This window comes from Acomys russatus, chromosome 2, assembly GCF_903995435.1.
Source record: "Acomys russatus chromosome 2, mAcoRus1.1, whole genome shotgun sequence".
NCBI lineage: Eukaryota > Metazoa > Chordata > Mammalia > Rodentia > Muridae > Acomys > Acomys russatus.
Genome location: NC_067138.1, coordinates 54881302 through 54908073, shown reverse-complemented (window position 1 = coordinate 54908073; position 26772 = coordinate 54881302). Strand labels below are relative to the sequence as shown.

The window sequence follows — 26772 nt, the reverse complement described above, 5'->3', positions numbered from 1 at the left end:
TCTCTAAGCAGGGCAAGCCACATGTCCTGGCTGGTTTTCTGTCAACTTGACACAAGCCAGAATCATCTTGGAAGAAGAACTTCAATGGAGAAAATGCCTCCAACAGATGAGGTCTATTGACAGGTCTGTAGTGCACGTTCTTAACTGATGATTGACAGTAGAAGGCCTGGCTCATTGTGGTGGTGCCCACCATGGGCAGGATGAAGCTGGGCATGGTGGCATGTGCCTTTGATGCCAGCAATCAGTAGGCAGAGGCAGGCAGATCTTTATAAAGCCAGCCTGAACCACATAGGGAGAGCCTGTCTTCAAAAAAAAGGAAAGGAAAAAAAAAAAAAAAAAAGGAAAAAAGCGAGTTGAGCAAGCCAGTACGCAGTGTTTCTCCATGGTTTCTGCTTCAGTGCCTGCCTCTGGGTGCCTGTCTTGAGTTCCTGTCCTGACTTCCCTCAGTGAAGGGCTATGTGAGCCGAATAAACCCTTTCTCCATACGGTGCTTTAGGTCATGGTGTTTTATCACAGCAAAAGAAACCCTCACTAAGATACCACTTCTCCCCCAGGATACTGATCAGAAGTCATGCTTGAAGGAGGGCAGATGGCTCATCATCCCCAGACGCAGCATCCAATTGTGGTCTAGGGAAGCCAGGCTGAGCCCAGAGCCAGCGGAACCCAGCTGTTGGCTACCCAAGGGATCCGGCAGATTGTGCTGTGGTATCTTGGAGACCTTCATCTTCCACCTTAGACCATGTTCTTGCCGGGAGCTGGACTTTCTCAGCTGTGCTATTGTGAGTCAACTTGGAGGCAGGGGAGGGCTGGGAGCTCAGTGGGGTGTCCGCTTAGAGGTGCAAGACCTTGGATTTGCTTGCCAAAACCACAGGACAAGGATGGGGCTAGAGAAAGAGGAGGAGGGAGGAAGAAAGGAAGGAAGGAAGGAGAGGGGCAGGGAGAGTGGGGGGGGGGGGCGGTGGGGAGGAGAAGAAAAGCTCCTAAATAAATCCATTGCACAGCTAGATTGTGTGAGTTACGGAGGAAAAACAGAAGCCCCGGGCTGGGTGCTTAGGTGAAACTCTGAGGAACTTTATCTTAACAGAGACATAAAGGGTAAGAAAAAAGGCTCTTGGGAGGACCCAGAGGAAGGCCATGTGCAGAAGTTTGTAAACTAAAAGAGCAGGGCACAGAACAAAGAGGACGTGGAGGGGCAAGCTCCCCCTTCAAGGTGAGTGAGCCTCCACAAGACAGTCAAAAGATGGGTATGGACTTGGAGGGTGAGGTGGGTGGGGGAAGGGGGAAGAGGGAAGCTGTGTTCACACAAGAATGGAAAATCAATGCACCGAAGGATTTCAATCAAAATGCCCACGTGTAGCACTCCCCCAGGCGTGACTCATTGGGCCTCTTGTATTTTATTGCCTGCAGCATGCCTTCCAAAGGCCTCAGTCCCCAGCTAATTTTACCAGTGGAAACAAAAACCCTGCTCTAGATTTTACTTGTCCTGGGCCAACTTCCAAGACCCAATCTGATTACCTTCAGCTTTCACAGCTACAACCTGCACCCCAGAGGCCCCACCACCACCACCAATGTGCTCAGCAGTGTTATCCCTCCCTGAAGCCAGCCTGGGGAAGCACCTACCATGTCCACCTCGGAGATGCTGTCCAGGCTCTCGACCTGCACGTCCACGCCCACAGGGATGGCAGGGCCTATGGAAGAGCAGAGGCAGCCGATTAAGGTGCAGTCTTTCTTACTTGGGGCTGAGAGACCGCCAGGCACCTTCCCTGTGGAGTCAGGGCTGCTTCAGGGGTGACGCGGGGGCTCAGAAGTCTATGTGGGGTGTTTCCTGCTAGTTGTTGATGTGTAAGGTCCCTACACAGTTATCATTGAGGTCAGAGACTGGGTCTGCACTCCATGCTGGTCCTAGACTGTGCTTGCTGGGCCAGTTATGAGCCAGACTAGGCCGAGTCTGCAAGGTAGATGGAAGTAATAGTGTAGCTCCAGTGCCTGAGCGAGATCTTGGTTAGATCACCTTCCTACAGAGGAGCTAACATACAGCTGGACTTCTGCCCCATGGTAGCTTCAGTCTAGTGTGAGACAGCACTGCAAAAGGTGAAGGCACATCGGGCGAGATTCTATGGCCAGATTACATTGGCAAGTGTATTTAGTGAGAGGTTAGTGAGCTCAGCACTTAATTTGTGCAGGGTTTTTGGTTTTTGGTTTTTGTTTGTTTGTTTTTTGGGTTTTTTTTTTTTTTTTCCTTTGTTTGTTTTTCGAGATAGTGTCTCTCTGTGTAGCCTTGGCTGTCCTGGACTCTTTGTAAACCAGGCTGGCCTCGAACTCACAAAGATCCACCTGCCTCTGCCTCCTGAGTGCTGGGATTAAAGATGTGCGCCACCACACCCAGCTGTGCAGTTTTTTAAAAATGCATGTATACTGTAGAAAAAATTTTAATGAGTTTGATATTCATGTAGTGGTGCATGCCTGTAATCCCAGCTAGTCAGGAAGTTAAGTCAGGAAGGTTGGGTTTGTTTTAATGCGTGTTTTTTTTTTATGTGTATGAGAATTGCCTGTATGCATATATATGTACACCACATACATGCTTGGTGCCATGGACCCCCTGGAACTGCAGTTACAGACAGTTGTGAGCTGCCACGGGGGTCCTGGGAATTGAACCCAGGTCCTTTGGAGCAGCCAGTGCTCCTAATGGCTGAGCCAATTCTTCCAGCCCCAGGAAGATTGAATTTTGAGGCCATCCTTGGTAACTTAGGTGGATCGGGTCTCAATTTTTCTTTTGAAATAAAAAACTAGGGAATATATTATAATATTCAAAACATAAAAGGAGGAAAAAAAAAAGAACTTGGGGTTTAGTAAGCATATTTAACATCTTTACATTCATAGTCAAACAGTCATTCTCAAGAGTCGGGTGAAGTTGAGTCTGTAATTAAAACTGTCCCACAAAGAAAATAACAGGTCCAGATGGCTATACCAGCAAAGCGCCAGTGGTTTAGAAGGCATTAGCCCTGTTCTATACCCACTCCCAGAAGTTATAGAAAGAATGCCTATGAAAACCAAAAGAGAGATCCAAAAACAACCATTTATTTTATGACATCAAAACAAAATGGAAAAGCAAAGCCATGAGGCAACCTCACTCAGAACGTAGACTCTAAACTCCTAATAACCAACAACAGCATCCGTCACTAAACTTTAGGGTTTATTTATTCACTTATTTGTTTGTTTATTTTTACATGGGTGTTTTGCTGGGTGTCAAGTTACCTGGGACTGGATTTACAGAGAGTTGTAAGTTACCATGTGGGTACAAGGACTCAAACCCATAGTCCTTTGCAAGAACATCCAATATTCTTAACCATTGCGTAATTGCTCCAGTCCCCTGGTGCTAAATTTTAAAATATGGTACATCATGTTTAAATCAGGTTTATCTTAGGAACTGAGCATTTGTTTGTAAGGTTGGAACTGTCTCTCTCTCTCTCTCTCTCTCTCTCTCTCTCTCTCTCTCTCTCTCTGTCTGTGTGTGTGTGTGTGTGTGTGTGTGTGGTGTGTTACAGAATTGAACTTATTGTCTTCTACATGCTGGACAAACCCATCTCTACCACTGGAAATAATCAAGGGATTCTACAGCTAACAACAGGAGGCTGAGTGGTGCTGGGAACAAACTTCATCTATGGTGGGTAAGAACTCCACCACCGACTTACGTCCCAGTCTTGCTCTCTTCTTTGTGAAAACATCAATTACCAGAGTTGTGCAGGCTTATGGGGGCAATGCTGGAAGGAAAAAGGCACCAAAGAGGGGACTTGGTATTAGGATCGACTTCTCCTGGGAGCATTTGTCAGTTCTGCAGGGAGTGGGGGTGGGAGGGTGGGCAGAGCCAGGGGTGTGTGTGGTGCTTTAAATGATTTCTGGGGCCTACGGAAAGAGACTAGAGTGCAGAGCCACCGGTAGGGCTGTTTTCTACTACCTCTCTAAAGACTACACCTCAGTAGTGAGGATAGAGAGACGTTCACTTTAATGTACAGCTTAATGTGCAAAATGCAATGCACAGCTCGCCTCCAAACCATGCCAGTGTCTGTCTTTCTAATGCCATGACAAAGCACCACGACGAAGGCAACTTATAAAAGGAAACATTTCATTTGGGGCTCATGTGTACAGAAGGTTAGAGTCCATTACCATCACTGAAGGAGCATGGCAACAGGCAAGCAGGCACAGCACTGAGGCGTTTAGCTGAGAGCTTATATCCTGACCCACAAGCACAAGACAGAATGATGCACCCTTGAAACCTCAAAGCTCATTCCCAGTGACATACCCCCTCCAATAAGGCCACGCCTCCTAATCCTTCCTGAACAGTTCCACCAACTGGGGGCCATGCGTTGAAATAGATGAGCCTGTGGGAACCATTCGTCTGCAAACTGTCACATTTCATTCCCTGGCTCTCGTAGGCTCCTGGCCATATTGTAATGGAAAATGCATTTAGTGCACCTTCAAAAGTCCCTGTAGTCTTTCAACACAGTTTACAAGCGAGAGACTCCTCTGAGACTCGACTCTGAGACCTCTTAATTGTAACCTCCTGTATAATCAAAAAGCAAATTACATACTTCCAACATACACTTACACTTCATATACATTACCATTCCAAAGGGGGGCGGGAGTGGGGCCATAGTGAGGAACTACTGGACCAAAGCAAGACCAAAACCCATCAGGACAAACTTCCAATCCTGAAACTACGTATCTGATGTCAAGGGCTTAGATGACTTTGCTCTGCCAGCTTCACTGACAACAGCACACTTCTCTCTCTTCAGCTGGATCTACTCCTGTCTTTAGCTCTCCCTGAAAGATATCCCACAGCTTTGTCACCTCCAACATCATGAAACCGCTATCAGAATCTAGATGTCACAGAGGCACCTCCGGGCCTCCATGCAAGGATTCCCCTTGACACACTTCTGGTCTCGGCTGCTCTCCTTAATATCGAGGAAGATTCCACCACCCTTTGCTCATTGCTGTGAAGTGACACCATGACCAAAGTAACTCTTACAAAGGAAAGCATTTCACTAGGACTAGCTTATAGTTTCCAAAGTTTAGTCCATTATCATCATGGCAAGAAGCATGGCAGCGTGCAGGCAAACACGGTGCCAGAGGAGCCGAGAGTTCTACATCTTGATCCGCAGGTAGCGGATGGAGACTGTGTTTCACACTGGGTGTAGCTTGAGCATATATGACCTCAAAGCCTCCAACAAGACCACACCTACTCCAACAAGGCCACACCCACTCCAACAAGGCCACACAACCTAATAGGGCTCCTCCCTGAGGCCAAGCATTCAAACACAGGAGTCTATGGGGCTATACCTATTCAAACCACCACACTCACGTAGCCTCCATGAAGCTAAAGCCAGAAATGGCTGAAACTGCTGTGTTTAGCTACCTGCTTGGGTTGGAGATGGCCCCTCCTTGAATTACAGTTGCATAAGCTTTGATTTGATGTTGCTTCTAGGGAACAGAAGATTCCTCAAGCCCTTTCCTTTCACAAATTGCATGGTTATCTGGTTAGGGTCTTGCCCTGAGGGTAGTACTCCCTACCATATCACCTGGGGTCCTTCCTAATCTCCTTCAGCATAAACTTTAGCCCCAACATTGCATTTCCTGGAGCTCTTTTTCTCCCCCATCTATACATTCTGTGTATCTTGTTTGTTCTTTTTCATTGTAGACCTGCATAAAACAGAGCCAGATTAGGCTGCCTTAAAATCTCCTCTGCCAAGAAAAATCAGTCCGTTATCTTGTCAATTTTCAGGCAAATTTCTAGGACAAGGGCAAAAAGCAGCCACATTCTTTGTCAAAATAAGCCCAGTTGCTAATACTCTTCCCATCTGAAACTTCTTGAGCTGGGCCTCCACAGTTCACATTTCTCTCAGCACTTCTGTCTTCTGAGCTCCTGCTTACAGCTTTCAACCCCTTGAGCCCTCCTCCAAAAATCCATGGTCAGGCCTGTCGCAGCAATCCTGTCACCACACTCTGTATTAGTCAGGGTTCTCTAGAGAAATGGAACCAACAGAATGAATCTATGCACTTTAAGAGGGAATTTATGAGAGTCGTTTACAAGTTGTGGTCCTGCTAGTCCAACAATGGCTGTCCCCTGAAGAAAAGGCCAAGAGTCTGGTAGTTGTTCAGTCCACGAGGCTGGATGTCTCAGCCGGTCTTCAGTCTGTATTGGAATTCCAAAGAAATAAGTTCTGATACCAGTAAAGGCATGCCTACAACGCAGCATGGATGAACTTGCCAGCAAGAGTAAGAGAAAGCAGGCAGAAAGCAAAAGCTCCCTCCTCCCATGTTTATGTGGGTGCTCCCATAAGGTGTGGCCCACCTCACACCTCAAACGATCCAGTGTGTGGGCATGAGTTGATTCCAGAGGTGGTCAAGTTGACAGCTAAGATGAGCCATCCCAGTGTCTGAGAGTGAGTTAAAGCTACCAGAAATGTTAGTGCCACCAGGTACCTGACTGCACTCAAGAAAACATCTGAATAACCAAAACCAGAGAGTGGAAGACAAGCCCATGGATGCTAATAGGTCCCTTCTGGACTTATATGATCTAACACGCTCCAGATAGAATGGAGAGCCATTTCTTTTACTCAGTTCCCTTTCTGGCCTTGCATCTCCTCTCGCCTCCTCTCACTTCCCCACTATCCTACATGTCACCTACAAGATGCTAACTGCTTAAGTCTGTCCTGGCCCTGCCCACCAACATCCCCGTGTTGTGATCATCTGGTAAGGGGGACAGGAGGGAAACATCCTGCCACCTCTGTGGAGAGGTGTAGGGTTCGTGTATTTGCACACACACACATGAGTGCATGTGTACTCGAGTGTTTGTATGATATAGATGGAGAAGCTGGATTATCCTTATTCTGGGAAACAGATTTAAAAAAAAAAAAAACTATGCAATATCAAATTTTAAAACAAACAGTTACATTGTCATGCTGTCTGGATGAGTTTTTGTCTTAATTGTCGGCTTTAGTGTGGCCGTGGGCACAGAGAGTTCTCTGAGGTTCAGCTTTCTCATCTGTCGACTAGGTAGGTACCTTACTTTTGATGCTCTGCAGAAAGACCTAGACTGTCTTCTTTTAGTCATGATTTAAAAGCACAGATTTTGGAGGCTACACAGTTGCCAGTCATCTCCAGTTGCCCACTAGCTGTGCTGACAAGGCCTTCAGCTTGCCCACTATGGTGGTAACGACTACTTACACTACTGTTCAGAGACAGGGCTATTTTGCAGAAAGCACCAATTCTCCCATTGGGCCTGTAAAAGTGCTTGATGTGTGATGAAAACAGAATGAAAAGGCTGGATCTCTGTCCTTATATTGTGCCTGCCCGCTTGCTGCTGTAAACCTTTGGGTCAGGTTGGCTTGACCTAATCTTGTGTAACCGCTTCCCTCCTTTTCATGCCCAGATAAATGTCACTAAGGCAACATCCCCTTCTAGGCCACTGTTGTATCACCTAGGAGTCTCCAAGTCCTGCCCATGACCACCTCCTCCTCTGTTCCTCCCTACAATGCCTCTACACATAGCTGACACCCCAGACAGTCATCTTTGGCAACGGCCTCCTGGCTTTTGTTAGTTTCTCAATGCATCCTTTTTGTGGCCCAATAGTTTGCCCTTAAATCACTGGCCTTTTCAAGCGGTGAATAAAGAGTAGCAGGCTGTTCTCATGAGCAGTAACGGTAGCATGCCACTGTCCCCCTGGCAGGGCTCGCTTGCCTAGAGGACAAGCCTGTACCTTACTCCTCCTGGTGTCACCTCCAGGTGACTAAACAGGGGGTGGACCTACTGAGGGCTTGATCCATGCTAGAGGAAAGACTGTCTCCCAACCTCCTGGCACTGGTGTTCAGGTTACTGAGGAGCCACACTGAAAATCTGGTTCCCAATGAAGTGGGCTCTCCATGCTAGTACCACCTACGGTGCCTGGATATACCCAACATGGCTCTGGGTTGTCACCTGGGCCTGCGCTCCAAGGCTGCTGTAGGAGTGTGTGCTTTCCCCAGCAGAGTGGGCAGACGCAGGATTGAGACCATACATAGAACACAGCAGGGAGGCCCAGTAGCAAAATGCTATGGGCTACTCCCAAGCATTGCTAGTATAGTAGTGTGTGTTTCTAGTTACCATGGAAATGGAAACGGAGTGTCTGTGATACCCTGGGTCACCTATAAAGAAGTTGCCACATCAAGTGAATACAGAAATCATGGAGGGATGTCCATGGGCAAAGAATTCTTCAGGCACCTTTTACAGAGCCTCTTTTTATGACGACATGTTCTCAAACTAATAAAATCAGTTAAAATGAAAAACAAAATTGTAATAACAATTTCTTATTGAGTGTCCTAACTTGATGGTTTGGGTGTCAGATTGTTAAAAATAAATAAATAAATCATGGCTCTAGAATATTATTTTATAGTAGACCATGCAGTTAGCACATGGGGAACCCTGGTTTCAGTCCCAGCTTGGAGGGAGGGAGGGGAGAAGGAGGAAGAGGAAGAAAAGAGGAGGAGGAGGATGGAGGAAGGGGAAGAAAACAGGAGAAAAGGATAAATGAATGTGCAGCTTAACGAGTAAGTCCTCACCTGTCTCTAGCGCCTCCCAGGTCCACACAGCTTCACCCACTGACCAATAAACTCAACATTCCATGCTAATGTTGTCTGCTACAACAAGCCCTGAGCAGGGCAGCCACAGTGTAGGGATGGCTGATGAAGTTCCTTTCTCCAGAGCTTAGAACAAATAAAAGATGTAACACAGTGATGGCAGGTGCACCCACAGATGCAACCAGAGGCTAGAAGAAGGCCTAGTTAATTCCAAATCTAGGCAATAGAGGAAAATTCCAGCGGCTGGAGAGATAGATGGCTCGGTGGTTGAGAGCATGTATGTCTCTCCCAGAGGACCCAAGTTCAATCCCCAGCACCCACTGGACTATGTAAGGAGACCTCAGACGTGAGTGGTCCATGCCGCAGTAGCCATTGCCTTTTGTTGCTATTAGCACTCAGCCTGTGTGCCCCTGCATCCCCTGAACCTGCCTTGATGCTGGGAGACACTGCCTAGGTTCTTTTTCCTTTCTTGTCAGCCTTTTCCTCTGTGGTCCCCATGACACAACTTCCTGTGAGTCTCCTTTCAAGATCATAAGACCCTGACTCAGCCGACATTTTCTATTCCCACAGCCAGCTGTCCTCCAAGGCAGCTGACTCAACCTCTCTCCTAGAATGAATCTCTGGTCCACCTAACACAGCTGAACTGTAAAGGCCTGTCCTGTAAAGGACTTTCTGCAAAGACGTGAATGAACATGTGTGTGTCAAGAGCTTTGTATATATTATCCTGTTATCTGGACAGAACTCTCATGTGTTGATTACTGTTCCCACTTCAAAGATTTATTTATTTATTATGCATACAGTGTTCTGCCTGCATGTATACCTTCAGGCCAGAAGAGGGCATCACATCACATTACATTACATAATAGATGGCTGTGAGCCACCATGTGGTCGCTGGAGATTGAACTCAGGACCTTTGGAAGAGCAGGCGGTGCTCTTACCTACTGAGCCATCTCTCCAGCCCACTGTTCCCACTTCATAAAGGAGCAAACAGCGGCTCAGAAGAGATTGGTGGCCTACCTGAGGATATCCTATGGCTCCCCGCCCCCCCCCCCCCCCCCGCCGCCAAAAAAAATGTGGATGGGGGTCAAGGTCATCCCTGGCCCAGGTCCTGAGGAGATGAGAAGGCAGAGGTAAGAAGGAAAGAAGTAGCCCGCCTGGGTTCGTCATGGCTGAGGCTGATCTCTGAAGTGCTGTGGGCCTCAGTTTCCTCACAGGCATATGGCTAGGGCTATCTGAGACAGCCTGTGTATCCAACTCGTCTCGTTCCTTATCAGACATGCTGTTGGGGACAATAGGCCATATGGCCAATGTTCAGCCATCTTGTCAGAGTCTACACCTTTAAGTCTCTGTTTTTCCCAGAGCTTGCCTTTCACCAGAAACTAGCTGTCCCTGTTGTAGGTCGGCAGTTAGACTAAAGACAGATAGAGATGGAGCAACCCTGTTATGGTTTAGCAGTTAGACTAGACAAAGATGGAGCCAGATGCCCTCTGTGGCAGGACATTATGACCCTGCCTGGAATTCCCTGTGCTTTGAGAAAAGCATGCAGCTGGGTTGCTATAGCGATATGCTTCCCTGCCTTCTGACTTATAAATACTGCTGCCTGACTAATAAAATTTGAGAGCTTGATCAGTCAGACTTGCTCTCCTTCTTTGTGTCTTGCATTCCAACAGGTGAACCTCCTCCTGAGTTTTAGTCGAACCCGGCAGGCCTCCTTCCCCAGCTGCCATGGCCTGGATGTGGACGCTCTACAAAACGTAAATGTTGGAGTCCAGCTGCGCCTCCCGCGTGATGTAACAGGAAATGGGTGTGGAGCCTTCTCCTGAGTAAGATTCATGCTCTTTGACAGCTTCTCTCCTTAGAGAGTTTATCTCACTCAGCAAGCTGTGGCTAAGAAAATGGTGCAGACTGTACCTTAGCGTGGCAGCTCTGGAGACAGGGAGACAAGGTGGCTGGGGCCCAACCGTTAGGGGAGGATGCCCTCTTACCTCCAAAGGCTGGCCTCATGGTGAAGTCATGGTCGTCCACTCTGAGCAGGGGCGGAGGTTTTCCTGTCCCGATTTTGGTTACATCCAGGTTCTTTTTATACAAGTGGCTACAAAGAAACAAAGATGTTTTTCCAAGGCTCAGCAAGGCACAGGCAGAGACCGATTGGACGGATGACTCCCTGCAGGTGACTTTTCTCCAGCACACACAAGGAGGGAGAAGGCTAAAGCAATGTCCACACCACCTACACTCTCACAAGGATGCCCACCCAAGGACAGGTCCTTCTGAAACATTTCTGGGAGCATCTATCTTCTGCAGCAGAATATTTTTCTACCCAGCAAGGTCTTAGTTAGTTACAAGAGGATGAAAATAGTTAAGTTGAGGGATGGTGAAAATTATGAAGTTTTTTTCTTTAAAAAAAAAATTTTTTTTTTCTCTCAAAGCTGAGCATGGTGGCTTGGTGACACACACCTTTAATCCCAGAACTCAGGAGGCAGAGGCAAGTGGATCTCTGTGAGGTTTGAGGCCAGCCTGGTCTGCAGAGTTTGTTCCAGGACAGTCAGGGCTGCACAGTGAGATTCGTGTGTTACAGTACGGTTTGTAATAAATAATGGTGTGAGACACAAGCATTGTCAAAGCTCTGAAACACTGCTTTCCCCAGCTAACCCTGGTGCGCTCCCATAAGTCCAGGGGACAGATCTGTACACACACACACACACACACACACACACACACCTAGCTAGTTCAATAGCTAGCTAGATTAATTTTGTCACCATAACCATACAGCCTAGAACATTCAGACCCAGAATATTGTGAAGCATTAGCCCATTGATTGTTATGAAGGATGCCCCGCCAGCTTCTAGAATGAATTTAAGTAGATTCTAGCACATTTGGCCTAAGTTGTTTTTAAACTAGATGATTCTTGGTCTTAACTGTACATTAGGATACCGCCCTCCGCCCCCAGGAGCTTTCAGAAATCCTGGTGTTTAGCCACAACCCAGATCACTTAAACCTGCATCCCTGGAAGGGCCCCACATTAACTGATTCCCACACAGCCACACTGAGGACCATCGCTTCAATGTAACATCTGAAAATCCTATGACACCTCAGTGATTACAAACTATCACTTCCTGTTGGTGGCTCTGGGACTTAACCACACCTGGAGAGCTGTCACACTGCTGCCTGGGGGACTGGGGAGATCTGAGGAGGCAAAAGTGCCAGGACTTTCTAAAGCCCTGGTGGGAGCTGGGTGAGTGGAACTTGAAAACCAGCAAGATTACTCTGGTGCTGCCATTGGCAATTTCCAGAGATGCCCGGATGCAGGTTGGAGCTGACTATGTGGCTTAAGAGGTGATGTGACTAACACGTGAAGAGAGCCAGGTCTTCTCAGGGCCTGTGGGGTTTCTGGGGTTGTAAAAACAATGAGACACTTCCGTTCTAAGTGCTCAACACCCCTTTTTCATACTTTCATTTTACCCTCATGTTCCTGCCTCACTTTTAGGAGAAGAAAAATCGTGTTTCCTGTTTAGACTACAAAGGAAAACTGGCATGTTCCCTCTCCTCTGACCTCGGAGATGCCTGTCTTAACTTTTGTCCTCTACCACCTCTGCACAGACAGTCTAACAAAGGGGGACATCAAAGCTTTGCACACCTGTGAAGTTGCCATTAGAAATAGGCAGCCACCTACAGCTTTGATAGAATTTAGTACAATTACTATCCAGTTTCTCTCTCATGCTAGCCATGTGTAAATGCTCAAGGTCAACGCATGGCTTGTGGCTACCAGCTTGGACAGAATAGACAATTTGTTCACGATCACAGGTTTTATTATTAACTCAGTTGCCACTTTAGGGGTGGCAGACCCTGACCCACACACAGTCCTTTATAAGCTGCAGCCTCTAGCTTAGGGCCTCTTTGGTGGCTGCTCCTGTCCGTCTCACAGCCCCAGACCTCCCGGTTTGTTCTCTCACTTCAGTGAGGGCTCTGATTCCACCTGTTTCTCCTTCAACCTCGGGGTGTCAGCATCCACACGGACAGCCATCTGGTAGTCCCCCAGTGCCTGGAATCAAGTTCACTTGCTTGACATATTTCTGGGAGCAGCCACTCTGCCTCATGGGCCTGTAACCTAGCTGAGGAGGCGACAATTAACACGCCGATGGATAAAGGATGTCATGTCAGGGAGTGCTGAGTGCCATAAAACTACAAAACGGGGTAAAGAAAGGAGAGAGATGGTTTGGCAGGAAAACAATTGGGATGAGCTATGGCAAAATCTTTAAAGAGGAAAGGGCAGGGTGAGTCAGGAGAGACAGGCATGGGCATGGGACACCTCTAACATGGCAGCCACCAATCTGGCTCAGTCCATCTGGTTCCCCCCTGACCCACCACCAAGTCTTTTCACTCTGTCTTCAGCAAGACCCTTTCCTGTTTACGCTTTCTTGGACTGTGAGGTTCTGGGACTCACGGAGGTGTCTGACCCCCCTCCTTGACCCAGAGCCCTAGAACGCTACCCTCAACCCCTGCTGCTAGGCCCCAGCTCCTCCCTCTGCCACCGCTCATTCCCATGAGCCATTTCTCCCACTCTGAACCAAAAGCCGAAGGCCAGCCCTCCCCACGTTGCATTTCATCAGCCTTTACCGGAAGTGGCCGCCACAGACGTGTGTAATAGTCCTTCTTTTCCTTGTATAAAACAATAAAGAGTTTACTTTTCTGAGCCAGCTTTGGGCTCCTCTCTGAATACAGTTTCCATTAGCCACATCCCACCCCACAGCAGGACCTCTGGACCACTGATGAGCCCACATCACTGCCGCTTCAGTCCACGCTAACCCCAGGGCTCACTCTGGTGTCCGCCATTCTAAAGGTTTGGATGAATACAGTGGCATGCGCCATAACAGTACCGTATAAAGTGCTTTTGCTTCCCCCAACCCAAGTACTTTTGGCCTCAATTTTTTTCTTCACCCCAGATAAATAAGCCAGTACTATTTCTCCTAAGAGCTGGACTCCGTATGCTGCTGTCTTCTCGGCTATCGGCAGCAGTGCCTAGCCTCAGGCCCTGGCCCTGCTGCGCTGTAGCACAGAGGCAGGGGAGGGCTCTGATAAAGCACTTGGGTTCTGCTACCCCTTAGTGTGCTCAGTCTCTACCTTAGCACTGCTGCCTCCCTCTACCTCCCGCCCACCCCTCCTTCCAGTGTCACCAAGGCCATGTCCCAGCACTCCTTCTCCCTCTTAGCAATCTCTTTGCCACGGTCCCCATGCCGGAGATTGCACTGTCACGGCATCCCCATCCTTCCATCCAATAGCCTAACTTCATATCCCCCCCGTTGGGTGCCAGAGAGGCACTTGGTACAGGACCCACACCCTCAGCTATAGACTGAGTGGGTGTTCGATGAAAAGGGAAAGGGCCAGCCATAGGGATGGCAGAAAATAGGGCTGCAGGCATATGCAAGCTCAAGTGCAGTCAGAGCCTTAAGAGTCACAGGGAAGTGCTGCCTAATCAAAGGCGATGGAAAAGCAATAGATGGTGTTAAGCAGACAGGGGAGGGTGAGGTGACTAGCTTTGCCTTTAGACAAAAGCTCCATCATAGAAGAGCGTAGCAAGAAGAAAAGCCCACTTAGCTTTCCTCTAGTAGAGCTAGACACAGAACCTGGGCCCTGTCCACTTCCCCTGGGCACGAGCAGTCATACGCAGGGGTCCTGGAGGGACTTCCACACTCCCAGGAGTCTGTGGGACCAGGCCTGGTCCAGCAGCCAGAGATAGGAAAGACTGGATATTTAGCATGTGAAAATAACAGGCTGGGACCCTCCCCCACACAGTCTAAAGCTGGCACAGACATAGCAGCACTCTGCAGTGTATGAAGGTGACCCATGGCTCACTGTGGTGGTAATACTAAAACACACACCTCTAGGTAAAGATTTGAGATACTACTGAAATCAGGAATGGTGCTGCACACTTTTAATCCCAGTACTTGGGAGGCAGAGGCAGGAGGATCTCTGTGAGTTCAAGACCAGCTTGGCTTGCATAGTGAATTCTAGGACAGCCAGATTTACTTGGTGAGCCCCTATCTCAAAAAAACAAAAACAACAAAAGATGACAATGAGACAGCAATGCATGAAATTGTATGTGGACCTATAGGTAACAGAGCATGCTCAAGAAAGTCTGAACTATACAAATGAACCACAAAGGCTTGTGCTATATAACATGGCTATACACACACACACACACACACACACACACACACACACATATTCACACACATATGTATATATGTTTTTTTATTCAGATTACATCCCAATTGTTATCCCCTCACTCTTATCTTCCCATTTCTACCCTTCCTCCCTCTTCCGCCCTATTCCCCTCCCCTAGACCTCTGACAGAAGGGGACCTCCTCTCTCACCATATGACCACATCCTATCAGGTCTCATCCAGATAGCCTGCTTTCCCTTCCTCTGTGTGCCTGCAGGGCCTCCCCACCAAGGGGAAGTGATGAAATCGGGAGTATCAGACTTCATGTCAGAGGCAGTCCCTGCTCTCCCCACAACCATGGAGAATGAGCTGCCCCTTGGCTAGGGCTGAGCAGGGGGTCTGGGTTCTCTGCAGGCAGGGTCCCTGGGTTGGTGCACACGGCCCTTTTTGCACTGTCACTCTTTGAACTACTGTCTTGGTTTGCTATTGATGTGATAAGCACCTTAAGCAGTAACAACTTGGGAAGAGAGGGGTTATTCCTTAGAGTTAGTAGTTCGTCACAAAGGGAAGTCAGGGCAGGAAGTCAAGCTGCAGCCTCGAGGCGGAAGCTGATGCAGAGGCCATGGAGCTGCGTTTCTTACTGACTGGCTCTTTATGGCTTGTTCAGCCTGCTTGCTTATAGCCAGGACCACCTGCCCAGGGGTGGCACTGCCCACAGTGGGCTGCACACTCTAACTTAATCCATCATTAATCAAAAAAATGCCCCCACAGACTTGCCAACAGGCAAATCTGATGGAGGCATTTTCTCAGTTGGGGTTCTCTCTTCCTAGATAACTCCAGCTTGTGTCAAGAGGACAAGACAAACAAAAACCAAAAAAACCAAAACCCCCAAAAAACAAAAACAAAAAAACCACACCACACAGCTATTGGACTTCTCTTTGCTCCCACTTTCTCTACTGGAAATATCTTCATCAATGTCTTTCCTTCTGCAGCCGCAGCTCTGCTCTGTCCTTTGTCCCAGGACCAGGGTCACCTTAGCAGAGCAGCTATCATAAGCAGATCGCCTGCAAAGACCGCAGCGGGATGGAGCTCAGAGGGCTTAGCTGATCACAAGACATTAACTGCGCCCTCTGTCCCACAGGCGCAAATCCTTTCCTGTCAGCACACTTTCCACATCTATCTGGGGGAGCATTAGCGAACCGGAAGTCACAGAATGCCGTCACTCCAACAGCACACAGCAGGTTTAAATCCGTTGCCATTGAGGTTCAGATTTTTTTTTAATTAATTCATTTTAAAAATTCAGTTTACATCCTGGTCGTAGCCCCACCCCTCCTCTCCTCCCAGCCCCATCCTCCTTCCCTTTACCCCCCTCTCCCCTCCCCCACTCCTCAGAAAATGGGAGCCCCGCCCCCACTTTTCCATCCACCCCAGCTCCTCAGGTCACATCAGGACTGAGCATGTCATCTTCCCCTGAGGCCTGGCACAGCAGTCCTGCCGGGGGAAGTGATCAGAAAGCTGGCATTAGAGCTCATGTCAGAGACAGCCACCGCTTTGGACTGGATTTTTTTTTCTTTCTTTCTTTTAAGGGACTAATTGTTAGATAACTGGAGTCATTAAAGTCCTCTGGGCCTGAGATAGTTATGAGGGCGACTTCTCCACTCATCTTTGATCAGGTGTAGACCTTAACCCCAGACATCTGAGCCCCACCCACCCTTATGGTAGGAGGTCAGAACTGTTGACCTCAAGCCCGGCCTTTTATGAAACGAAAAAAGGGGGAGTGCTCACCATGCCTGTCAGGGGGTAGCTCTGCCCATGGAAGGCGGTTAGTAGAGCTCTGGACCTCCAGTGATTCCCTAGCAACAGGAATGGTCACACCCGTTCTCACAGGCAGCACTGCTCCACGCAGGCACTGAACTGTGAACTGTGAACTGTGAACCTTAGCCACTCCTCGCCAGATCCTCAAACCCCTTCCTCGGTTGGAAAAACGGAGGCTCAGCAAGATGGGGGGGGGGGGTGGGGGGTGGAATGCACGGCCAGAGAGTGGCTTCTCTTGCCTCTCAACTTCCTTGTCATGGGGCAAGAGTGACTTGGGGAGCAGAAGGGGCTGACCGTGGATCAGCCAGCCAGAACCGTGCTGAAAAACCAACAGAGGGACAGCCACAGATGGGTCCCTGAGAGACCGCAGTCGGGAAAGGAAAGCGTCAACGAAGCTCAGGCTCAGAGACTGGAGAAAACAGACCCATGGCCGGAGCTAGACCTCTGCAGACAGGAAAGGGAAGCGACGAGGAAGGAGGGGGCCAGGGAGGGGTGGGCTGAGGTAAAATGCAGAAAGACAGGAAGAAAAAGGAAGTGCTGGGTGAGAGGTGCAGCAGACTCCCTTGGCATCAGTTCAACACAGGGGAACACCAAAGGCCAGAAAGCGAGTAGCAGGTCTTAAAACGCCCCTACTGGGCAGAATGGCTGTTTTGTATGAGAAGCTCGCCAGCAGATGCCGGAAGGCTGGCAGGTTAGACGGTGGCATGTGATTGTATGTATAGTAACATGTGTATGGTGTGTGACTATGTGAGGGAGACCATGCACCCTGTGTGTTTGTGACAAGAACCACTTGGGTGGTACGTGTGTATGAATGAGTGTATATGTTTGTGTGTGAGCAAGACTTCCAAGAAGGGTCCCAAGGCGAAGAACGAAGGGGTCAGGTCATATTTTGCTACTTGGCAGTATAATGTAACTCCTGCATAATGAAAACTTGAAATCTAAAGTGTTGGAAGCATGACTGACATGCCCCACCTCTGAGGAGACCTAGCTCCATGGTGGTCTGACACATGCATGTCTGGAGAGATCCAGAAAAGACCCTGTGCTGCGCTTCCTACCATCTCGCCAGCCATGTTTCAGTGAGCGCACACCCTTTGGTTGTGTGTCATCTTTTCTCTTATTAACTCCTCCATGGGACAAATGTTAAGAGATGGTCCTCACCTGAGTGTCAGTATCAAGCTTCCCCAGCGCCCACACAGTGTCAGGTGGAAGTTGTGATAGCCAGGCTGCTGTGGCTGGGGTCCTAGAGTATGGCCACCATTCTCCGGGGGCGGTGGAGGGGGGGACGGACAATTTCCTGCAGTTCTTTTCCTTTATTATGAGTGAACTCACACCCCTGAGGCATTCATACATTTGTAAAATGAGCCTGCTTCCCAGCATGCTCCCAGTGGGAGAGAGTCCCACAAGTTAGCAGTTGTTCTATCACTTTGAATAAACACTGTGCTCTTCAAAGTTCACAATGCCCATTTGAATCAAGAATACTCTAGAACTCTATTATGAAGACATCTATTGAAAATGGCTCATGCCAGCTGGGAGTGGTGATGCAAACATTTAATCCCTGTACTCGGGAGGCAGAGGCAGGCAGATCTTTGTGAGTTTGAGGCCAGCCTGGTCTATAAAGTGAGTCCAGGATAGACAAGGCTACATGGAGAAACCCTGTCTCGAAAAGCCAAAAAGAAAGGAAGAAAGGAAGGAAGGAAGGAAGAAAAAAAGGGAAGAAAAGACTCATGCCAGGTGTCACAGACATGAGGACAAGTTGTAGAGGCTTTGCTTGACAAAGGTCCAGAGACCTCCGACTGTCCACCATGATCTCTAGACACCCAGAACAGCTGTTGAGGCCTTACTTAACAAAGTTCCAAAGATCTCTGGCTGATCACCATTGCCCTTAAATATTAAATATGGATGGTCCTGGTGTAATTTTATCTAAAAATCTGCCTTTTCTCCTAAAACTGTCTTTTTCTCTTTATTTCTCAGCCCTAAGGAAATTCATACCAGGAAAACTTTTTCCCACAGACAATGTTGAAAGAGGCAATCTGGCCAAGGGCTTGAGACAATGATAAGAAATTTTGGCTCTTACATGCAGAAACTGCATGTAAGGAAGCTATGTGCCTGGCTAGATACTGTTACCTGTAGAAAAGCTTCTTTAAAATCTATTCTGAGAGCAATAGAAAGTGGGCTTGGAACATCATGCTTTACAGATATTTTACAATAAAGGACCTCTTAGCAGTTAGTCTAGGCTTGAATAGCACACTTTTTGGTTTGGGACTGGGTGTAAGTCAAGTTTTTTCTTTATTAGAGAACATTTAGCTCAAGCTATGTAGCTATGACAACTATGTAAACATAATGGCTTTAGTCCTGGGGAAATTTATGATTAAACTTTCCTGAATATTGTTTAAGAAATAATAATCAGGTTATGCTGACCATTGCTTGGAAAGTGATTTTTGCTGTGTGCTTTATTGTACATTATACAGAACTTTTTGTATTTCCTTGTCAGACTGTTTTCTTGCTTTGTTGATTTTTGAATGCCCTATTGATTATAAAAGATCAGAAAATTTATGATGTAATCTGTAATGAAAAAAAAATTAAGCTTCACTTAAATAAAATACTGGGGTTGGCCCAAGGAGAAACAGGCAGACAGCAAGCAAGTGACAGGCACAGAAAAGTGAGTAACAGCAAGAAAGAAGAGAGATAGAAAAGTGGGTAACAATAAGCAAGAAGAGAGACAGAAAAACAAGGGAACAGTAAGCTTGTAAGAGAGACAGAAAATAAGGTTCTGGGCTTGAAAACCTTCAGTTTGTACCGCATATGCCTGGGGCTCTGGGTATTTTTCCTCCATTCCTCAACGTCTCCTCAACAGCTAGTCATTCCCCAATGGCTGGTTTCCCTTAACCAGCTGTTCACCACCTGGTCAACTTTCCCTACCACAGTTCCACCAAGACTTTTCTTCTCTCCTCTTCACTGTTCCCGGAGCTGGTCTGCAGCAGCGGCAGCCAGGGTTTCCCAGCATCCTTTGACCCTGTATCTCCTTTTCACACAACACCTGACCACGTTTCCCAAAATCAGGGCTCAGAAGTGTGACTGGACCAGGTGGTTTCTTAGGTCTCTTCCTGACTCAGGCCTGTACTCCTGGAAACAAAACCAAGATCAATTTGGAGTGTGCTTTCTGGCAGAGTAGGACAAAGCCTCAGAGAGATCCGAGTTTCCCGAGTGGCAGTCTCCACTGAAGAGCTACAAGTTGATTATAATGCTTACTGTTAGCTTCTTTCTGAAAATAAGGAAGTAGCCAAAGCTTAAACTAGTGTGCCTATCTACAATATTGCACCCACGCATGTGTGTGTGTGTGTGTGTGTGTGTGTGTGTGTGTGTGTGTAAAGAGAGAGAGAAGGGAGAGAGAAAAAGAGAGGGAGGGAGGGAGAGAGAGAGAGAGAAGAGGTACAGTTTCCAGAAACCGTTACCTGTAATATTACATGGCCAAAACTATTTGAAGACTACTGACCTAGACAATTTGCCTCACACACTCAGCCCTGCAAATAAACGAACTAACCAACGAAAACCCTATTCGATTATATTCAAAAGTACTCATTGTCAGAGAGAACACCCGGAGGAACAAGGTGCAAAGCATGTCACACAGGATATTTATGCCTGACTGCTCTTCTCCATGCCCAGCAGCCCTTATGCTTTCAGCTTGGGGGATCAAGTTCTGTACATCTGTCCAAATCACATTTTAATACAATTTTCAGTGCAAATTCTGTCAGTACACATGTACTGCTGGCAACCTAACACTTTCTATAGAATTCAAAACAGTAACACAAAGCCCATTAATATGATCAAGTTCTTCCCTGTTAAATAATTTAAATAATTTAAAGAATAATTTAAATAATTTAAAGCTTGGTAAAGAGTCATCTACCAAAATGCTCTTGAGGACACGGTTGTCAGAATCAAGACTTCCTATAGCTCAGACCTGTGCTCAGCGCTGTGGTGGGATGTTAGCATTTTGGGAAGCTGACAGTCCTGCTAGCTGGGGCATTCTAATAGGACATTTAAGAAGGTAGCTTCTAGCCCTTCTGAGGAAACCTACTGGAAATACCCGCCTCACCCAGCAAGCCTACCTTGGCTTGGAAGGTTCCAGCTGCCCAGTCCATCTCTTCCTCCTGGGCTTTCTGCTCTCCACAAGAGCCACCAGGCAAAGCAGAAACAAAACAAGTCTCATAAAACAAGGCATTCTGCGGACGTCTATGATGCAATAGGAAGCTGTGCAGGGACCTTCAACGGGGAAGATGCTCTGTGAGTTAACCATGGATCTTGTCCCCAGGGCTCTGGCAGTGCTTCTTGGAGGGGCTGTGAGGGCATGGTTGGCAAGGCTGAGTTTCCCAGCCCAGTAATAGGTACCGGTGCTTCTCTATCCCCCCACCCCTACCCCTGAGCATGAGGAGGCTTTGTCCTCCCCTCTGCTTAGAGATTGGCCATTAGTTAAGGAGTCTGTCCTCTCTGGGAACTAGGGTTCCTCTGAACCCTAGAACAGCTTTGGCTAAGGCTGTTATATAAAAAAAAAAATATTTTAAATCTCTTGAACATGCCAGCTTTTTGCTGAGATCATTAATCCATCTCTCTGGCTGCATAAAACCAGTCTGTCACATCCAGCAGCAAGGCGGCTTTGATCTCGAGTGGATTTGCATGTGTTTGGGGAACGCTAAGAAAAAACACTGATGCTTCTCCAGGGTCATTTGACTTAAGAGACTATGCTACATGGCTGGGCATGGCTGCTTTTACCTCAGCTATCTACCCACCGCCCCACCCCAAAAAAATACCCAAAGGCATGTATTTTAAATTTGAAGAATAGCATGTAAAGAGAAAAGGCATGCTTATATAACCTTGTTTTCCTATGATGAGCCCTAAAATTTCTCTTTGACCCTGAACTGTGTGAAGTCAGACATCATCAATTGGCTGGACTTCTATCCTTGAAATGGAATTGTGCACACTTGAAGTATAGAGATATATGCGGTCATGTTTAACCTGCTGTATGCTTAGGTGTATTTTTTAATTCCTTAAAGCTTGGTAACTGTGTGCTAGCCACAAAGAGCTTAACGTGGAAGAAACAGATCTGAGGACGGAGGTTAGGTGGAAAGAAACAAAAATGAACTTTTATTATGTGAGGAGGAAAGAATTAGAAGCAGGAAAGAGGAATGAAATGACACATCTTATTTTGTAAGGCTTCCTAATCTGAATCAGGTGGGTCAGGAAATCAAATAGCCAAAGAGGATGGTGCAAGAATATGTTAATCCCAAAGACTCCAGAAGAAAGACCACTGACACAAATTATCATGGCCAAATCTTAATTAGAGCAGATTTTTAAAAATTCATTTATACTGGCTGCTTCCCCCTTAGGCAGGGTGTTAGTTCACAAGCAGATCCACTAGCCTGCCTCTAGGTTGCTTAGCAGACTCTGACATCATCGCCTTCTGCCAAGTGTGTGCTAGAGGCACTTCCGCTGCACACCAGCATCAGATATAAAGAGCCAACCTCTCACTGCACTCTCTCTCTCTGCCTGCCTCGGTTTCTCTCCCCTGCACACATCTCGCCCTCTCCTCTCTCCCCTCCTGCTTTCATAATAAACTTCTTTCCTAATATTAAATATGTTGCGGCAGATTTCTTAGTGTAACACAGGGTTCAAGAGACTAGCGCTAGACATGGCAAGATAAGGGTTTGGTTTTTTTTTTAAAACTCGGGGAGGGGGTTTTGAAATGGGAGATTTGGCAGGCAAATAGGCCGAGTTCCAGGAGCAGCATAACAAGTTGTCCATGACAAGGTAGTGATAACAACAGGTAGTTATAATAACCTTTGAGACAAAGGTGGGCTTGCAAGATGGTCAGTCATAACTTTTTGAAACATAGTTGGTCTTTCTAAACAGGCAATACAGAACTATTTGTAGTTAAGATTAAAGGTGGGGCATAGCCCAGTCCTTGAGAAGCAGAGGTTTAATCATAAGCAGGAATAAGGCTAGTTTGTCTTTACTATAAGATGGCTTTCAAGCCTAAAATGGAGGCAGGTGGCTTTATCATTACCCTTTTGTCTTATGTGTCCCTGTCTAACCCTTGACGGAGTTTTAGCATTCTTTATTTGGGAAGTGGGAGACAAAATTTGAATTGCATCAAAAGATTCATTGCTCATTCATAGACTATTCCTGTTTGGTTAGCATAGGAAGATCAAATGTTTAAGGCCATATAATCTTGGTATGCCAATAGGCACTATGGTAGCCATTTTGTCTCTTCTGAAAGGGAGTTTCCTTTGGGTCTAATATTCCAGCCCTTTGTTGAGGACAAGAGATAATGTATTCTCTCGTAAGTACTTCCTGTAGGGATTAGGATGTTGTTGTCAGGGCCCAGGAAGGCTGGAATTCAGTCAAAAGCAGGGAGGAGATTAGGGCAACGGGCATTCATCAAAAGCATCTGGTTAGCTGACCCAGCTAAAGAGGCAGGAAGAATTATACCACGTGGACTGGTTTACATCAGCTTTCAGCAAGCCCAGGGCTTTCCGTTTTGTGGAGCACCTTTGGAGCAATTACAGTCTGTAGCTGATTCCTGGATTGTGTCTGCTAGGCACATGGAGCTCTGCCAAGACTAGGGGCAGATGCTAAAGAACTTAAAGGAGATTTTTATATTTGGAGCTTCCCCCTCAGGAACTGCCAATATGCAGGGGAGCTTAGGCTGTTGTCTGACAGGAGTGCGTCTCTGGAGTCTGTTTGACCTGTGAGAGGTGGACCTAGGCCTTATGACTTTCTGGATTCCCCGAAGCTTACATTGTCATTGTTTGTACTCTGTACTAAAATTCACTTTGTAGGAAAACAAAAACAAAAAAAACAGCTAACAGGTGTCTTCTCAAAGAAGAGTTCAATGTCAAAGCTAACACAGAGAGACCCTGTCTTGAAAAACAAACAAACAAACAAATCAAAGTGGAGTTCTCCCTTTCTTATTTACCCCTCAGGTGAAAAGGACAGTATATCTCATTTACTGTGCAACTCCTCAGAAGAACACGTTCTGCTATCCCAGCTAACACACTCTCAGGTGCCAGTTTCTCATCATGGGGAGTAAGTTTACATCAAAGGTGGTATTGGTGGCCAGTCTGCCCCCCCCCCCCTGTTTCCTCACCTCCTCTGGGGATGAGGGATCCTGAGGGCAGGCTCTTGCTATGAATCCCCACCACCACCACACACATTTCCTCAGAAAGCAACAAGAAAGGACCCTAGATTCTGCCACATGGGCCCTGGTTCCTCTCTTTAGGGCCTCTGCCATTCTATCTGTCTGGTGCTGAGCCCTGGACTCTCCTCAGATAACTGTGCTGTTATCTGACTGTCCATGGCATTAATAAGTTTTCTCACAAATGCCATAAAACCCCAACAGTCTATCTCAGTGTCCTTGAACCCAAATGTGAGACCCTTCAGATGAGGTATCTCAAGAGAAAGAGAGAAGGAAGTCGGAAGTGGGACAGTGAAGATGGGCATCTGACGTATCTGTAGAGGGCAGCAAGGAAACGTGATGGGGCTGCGGGAGGGAAAGCTGCCAGAGTGAGGAAACTTTTGAAACACCGATAAAGCCCAAGGTGCAGTTAGGGACAACATTTGCTTCTCGAAGGCACACTGCAGATATAGGAACAACACACTGTATAACCTTGAGTTTCTAGAAGCAGACCTGCTTCTCATGTAAACAATAACCCCACAAACCCACCTACAACTTTGATCACAGAATGAAGGTCTCCACCTTTTAACCTTGTTGTATGCTTCACTCACTGAGCAATGTTATAAAAGTGGGGAAGGGGTTTCTTTGCAACCATTACTAATAAGACTTGAAGGCCACCAAAATCCTACACACACCCATTGTAAAGACATGTAAGTGTGACTCCATCTGAAGAAGACAGGACCCATGTTTAGGCATGTCTTGTCCTTTCCCTGATACCAGCCCCCTTTCTAACGATGTCTGTGCTTAAGATATATGTTAAATTTTATTCTCACTGGTTCATTCTAGAATCATCCTCTTCTACTTCATCTCTTCCCTTTCTTTCCTCCCTCCCTCCCTTCCTTCCTACCTTCCTTCCTTCCTTCCTGTCTTTCCTTGCCTGAATGGAAGTCTCTAAGACAAGATAGGACTCTCCAGGTTCTTGCAGAGCATGTAATGGAGCTGTGTCTCTGTCTTCTGGAGTAGGAAAATAAAGAAGCCAACAACTATGTCCTGAATTCCACTGTGGTGGTAAGTCTGGTGGTTTAGAGGGTACAACCACTGAACAATTCTTTACTACCACACTCTTGCCCTTTGTGCCAATTTTGAAATAGCCAGTCACATCAGACTGTCGGATTGAGCTGCAACAGCGGGATGAGGTATGGTTACCACCTGCATTAGGGAAATTAAGTGATCAGCCTGCCCTTGAGTGCTTGCTCATGAGAGAAACTGCCTTGCTGGGTTACTTTTGCTTTGTGTGACACAGACGGGATTCCTTTGCAACATAAGGTTCAGGAAATAGGTGTCCACTTAGAGTCCTTGAGGTCTAAGGCAGTGTTTTAACCTCATGAGACAGTGAGAGCTTCCAGGGGCACAAAAGAGATCCAGGATTCGGTAGCAATTATAGCTGGGCTGGTAGAAATGAAGTTATTCTAGAGACATTTGTGTCCTTCAATCTTATTATCAGATTGTTGGAACACCCCCAAATGGGAATTCCCCCAGGAATTTTATGCTGGCAGAAGAGAAGGTACCCACTGGAATGGGACACCTTTATCCTAAAAAGAGATTTACAACTTGTCAGACCACATTACAGGACGATACTAAAGGCAAGACAATGATGGTTTAACAGTGAGAAGGCCCACACATTGACCCAGACTGCTTAAATGTGCATATTGCAGCCCCTGTACTTAAATTTTAATCCCACTTCAAGACTCCTCCCCCCAAGTGGATCTCTCTGTCCCTCTTCTCAATGTGGTTACACTGAATAAATCTGGTTTTGTTTTTTTTACTATTAATCTGGCTGGTTTAATGGTTTCTCAAAAATGAGCCACTGAACTTGGTTTCTTGGGCTACAGGCCATGACCTCAAGTTTGGTAAAACTAACATGTGTACTAATAGGAGATGGATGGGGCAGCTCAGAGGAGGATCCCAGCAGCTCTCGCTGAAACACAGCTCTGGACCTGCACAGCAGTGCGGCTTCCATTGGGCTTAGGCACTAGGAAGAGGCAGATGCAGGTGTACTGAAGGCTTGCTGCTTGTAGAATGGCACACGACTGGAGAGCCAGAGGTAGTGGCACAAATTAGACAGTGGCTAATGAAAGCAGTGGCAATAAGCACAAAGAAGTGAAAGATCCCAACACGGTACCCAAAAAAAATGTGGACAAGAGGTAAGACTAGATTAGTAAAGAATACAACCTTTGGGCAAAACAAGGTGTGAGTGTTGTCACTGGTTTTATTGGGCAGCTCAAACAAATTCTGAACAACACCTATTCAAAAGGTATTCAGACAGCTTTTGGGTTGAACAACTTTCCTTCCCGTTTCAATGGTTCAAATATGTACTCACTGCTCCTGGTCAGAGTAGCATTGCTATTTCCAACAGAAATACTCTTTTGGAGGGAAGAAGGGGGAGGGGGGTGGGGCTCCTAGGGCCTCAGGAAGGAAAGGAAACCGGCAAGGCTTAGGAAGCTCCTGAAACAACACTCAAGGCCCGTAAGCACCAGTGCTCGGTGAGACTCGAGCTCGGCTGGGCTGCATGGGCTTCAGGGATGCTGTTCCGAGTCACCACCCACGCTGAGGTAGGCTTTTCCTCCATGCCACTGCCTTCACTTCACTCATGCCCCTGTAGTAGCCCCAGAGAACTCACTGGCTCACTCACATAGTCTTGGGTGAACTGGTTTTCGGTCTGGGGATAGTGCCCTGCTTGATGTCCACATGGTCTCAGGAAGTCACATGACAGTGAGGTCACTCTGTGTTCACTTGCATCCTTATCTACAGTTAACAGAACGATGCAGGCGTTTCAGCACTTCGCCCTGAGTCCCTGTAAAACGGCTAAGGTAAGTTTTAGATTGTGGTCTATAAAAACGGGCACTCTCAAGATACAGTGTTTCCTTATGAAGCCAAAGCTGGACAGAGGTCCTGTTCTCCTGCAATATGGAAATTTGTTATTTTCATAGTAAAACCGAGAAATAACTTAGTTTTTT

At 47.1% G+C, this 26772-nt stretch overlaps 1 protein-coding gene across 1 annotated transcript in view; it reads right to left on the bottom strand.

Moving 5' to 3' along the window:
- The window catches only part of Gabrr2 (gamma-aminobutyric acid type A receptor subunit rho2), a 38999-nt gene extending 17684 nt beyond the window's left edge, over positions 1 to 21315 (bottom strand). Inside the window, exons 1-3 of the mRNA XM_051161278.1 lie at positions 20694 to 21315; positions 10598 to 10704; positions 1630 to 1688 (exon numbers count right to left, since the gene is read on the bottom strand). Coding sequence (XP_051017235.1) covers positions 1630 to 1688; positions 10598 to 10704; positions 20694 to 20881 — 354 coding nt within the window. The 5' untranslated portion in view covers positions 20882 to 21315. The remainder of the gene's footprint in view (positions 1 to 1629; positions 1689 to 10597; positions 10705 to 20693) is intronic.
- Positions 21316 to 26772: the final 5457 nt, after the last annotated feature.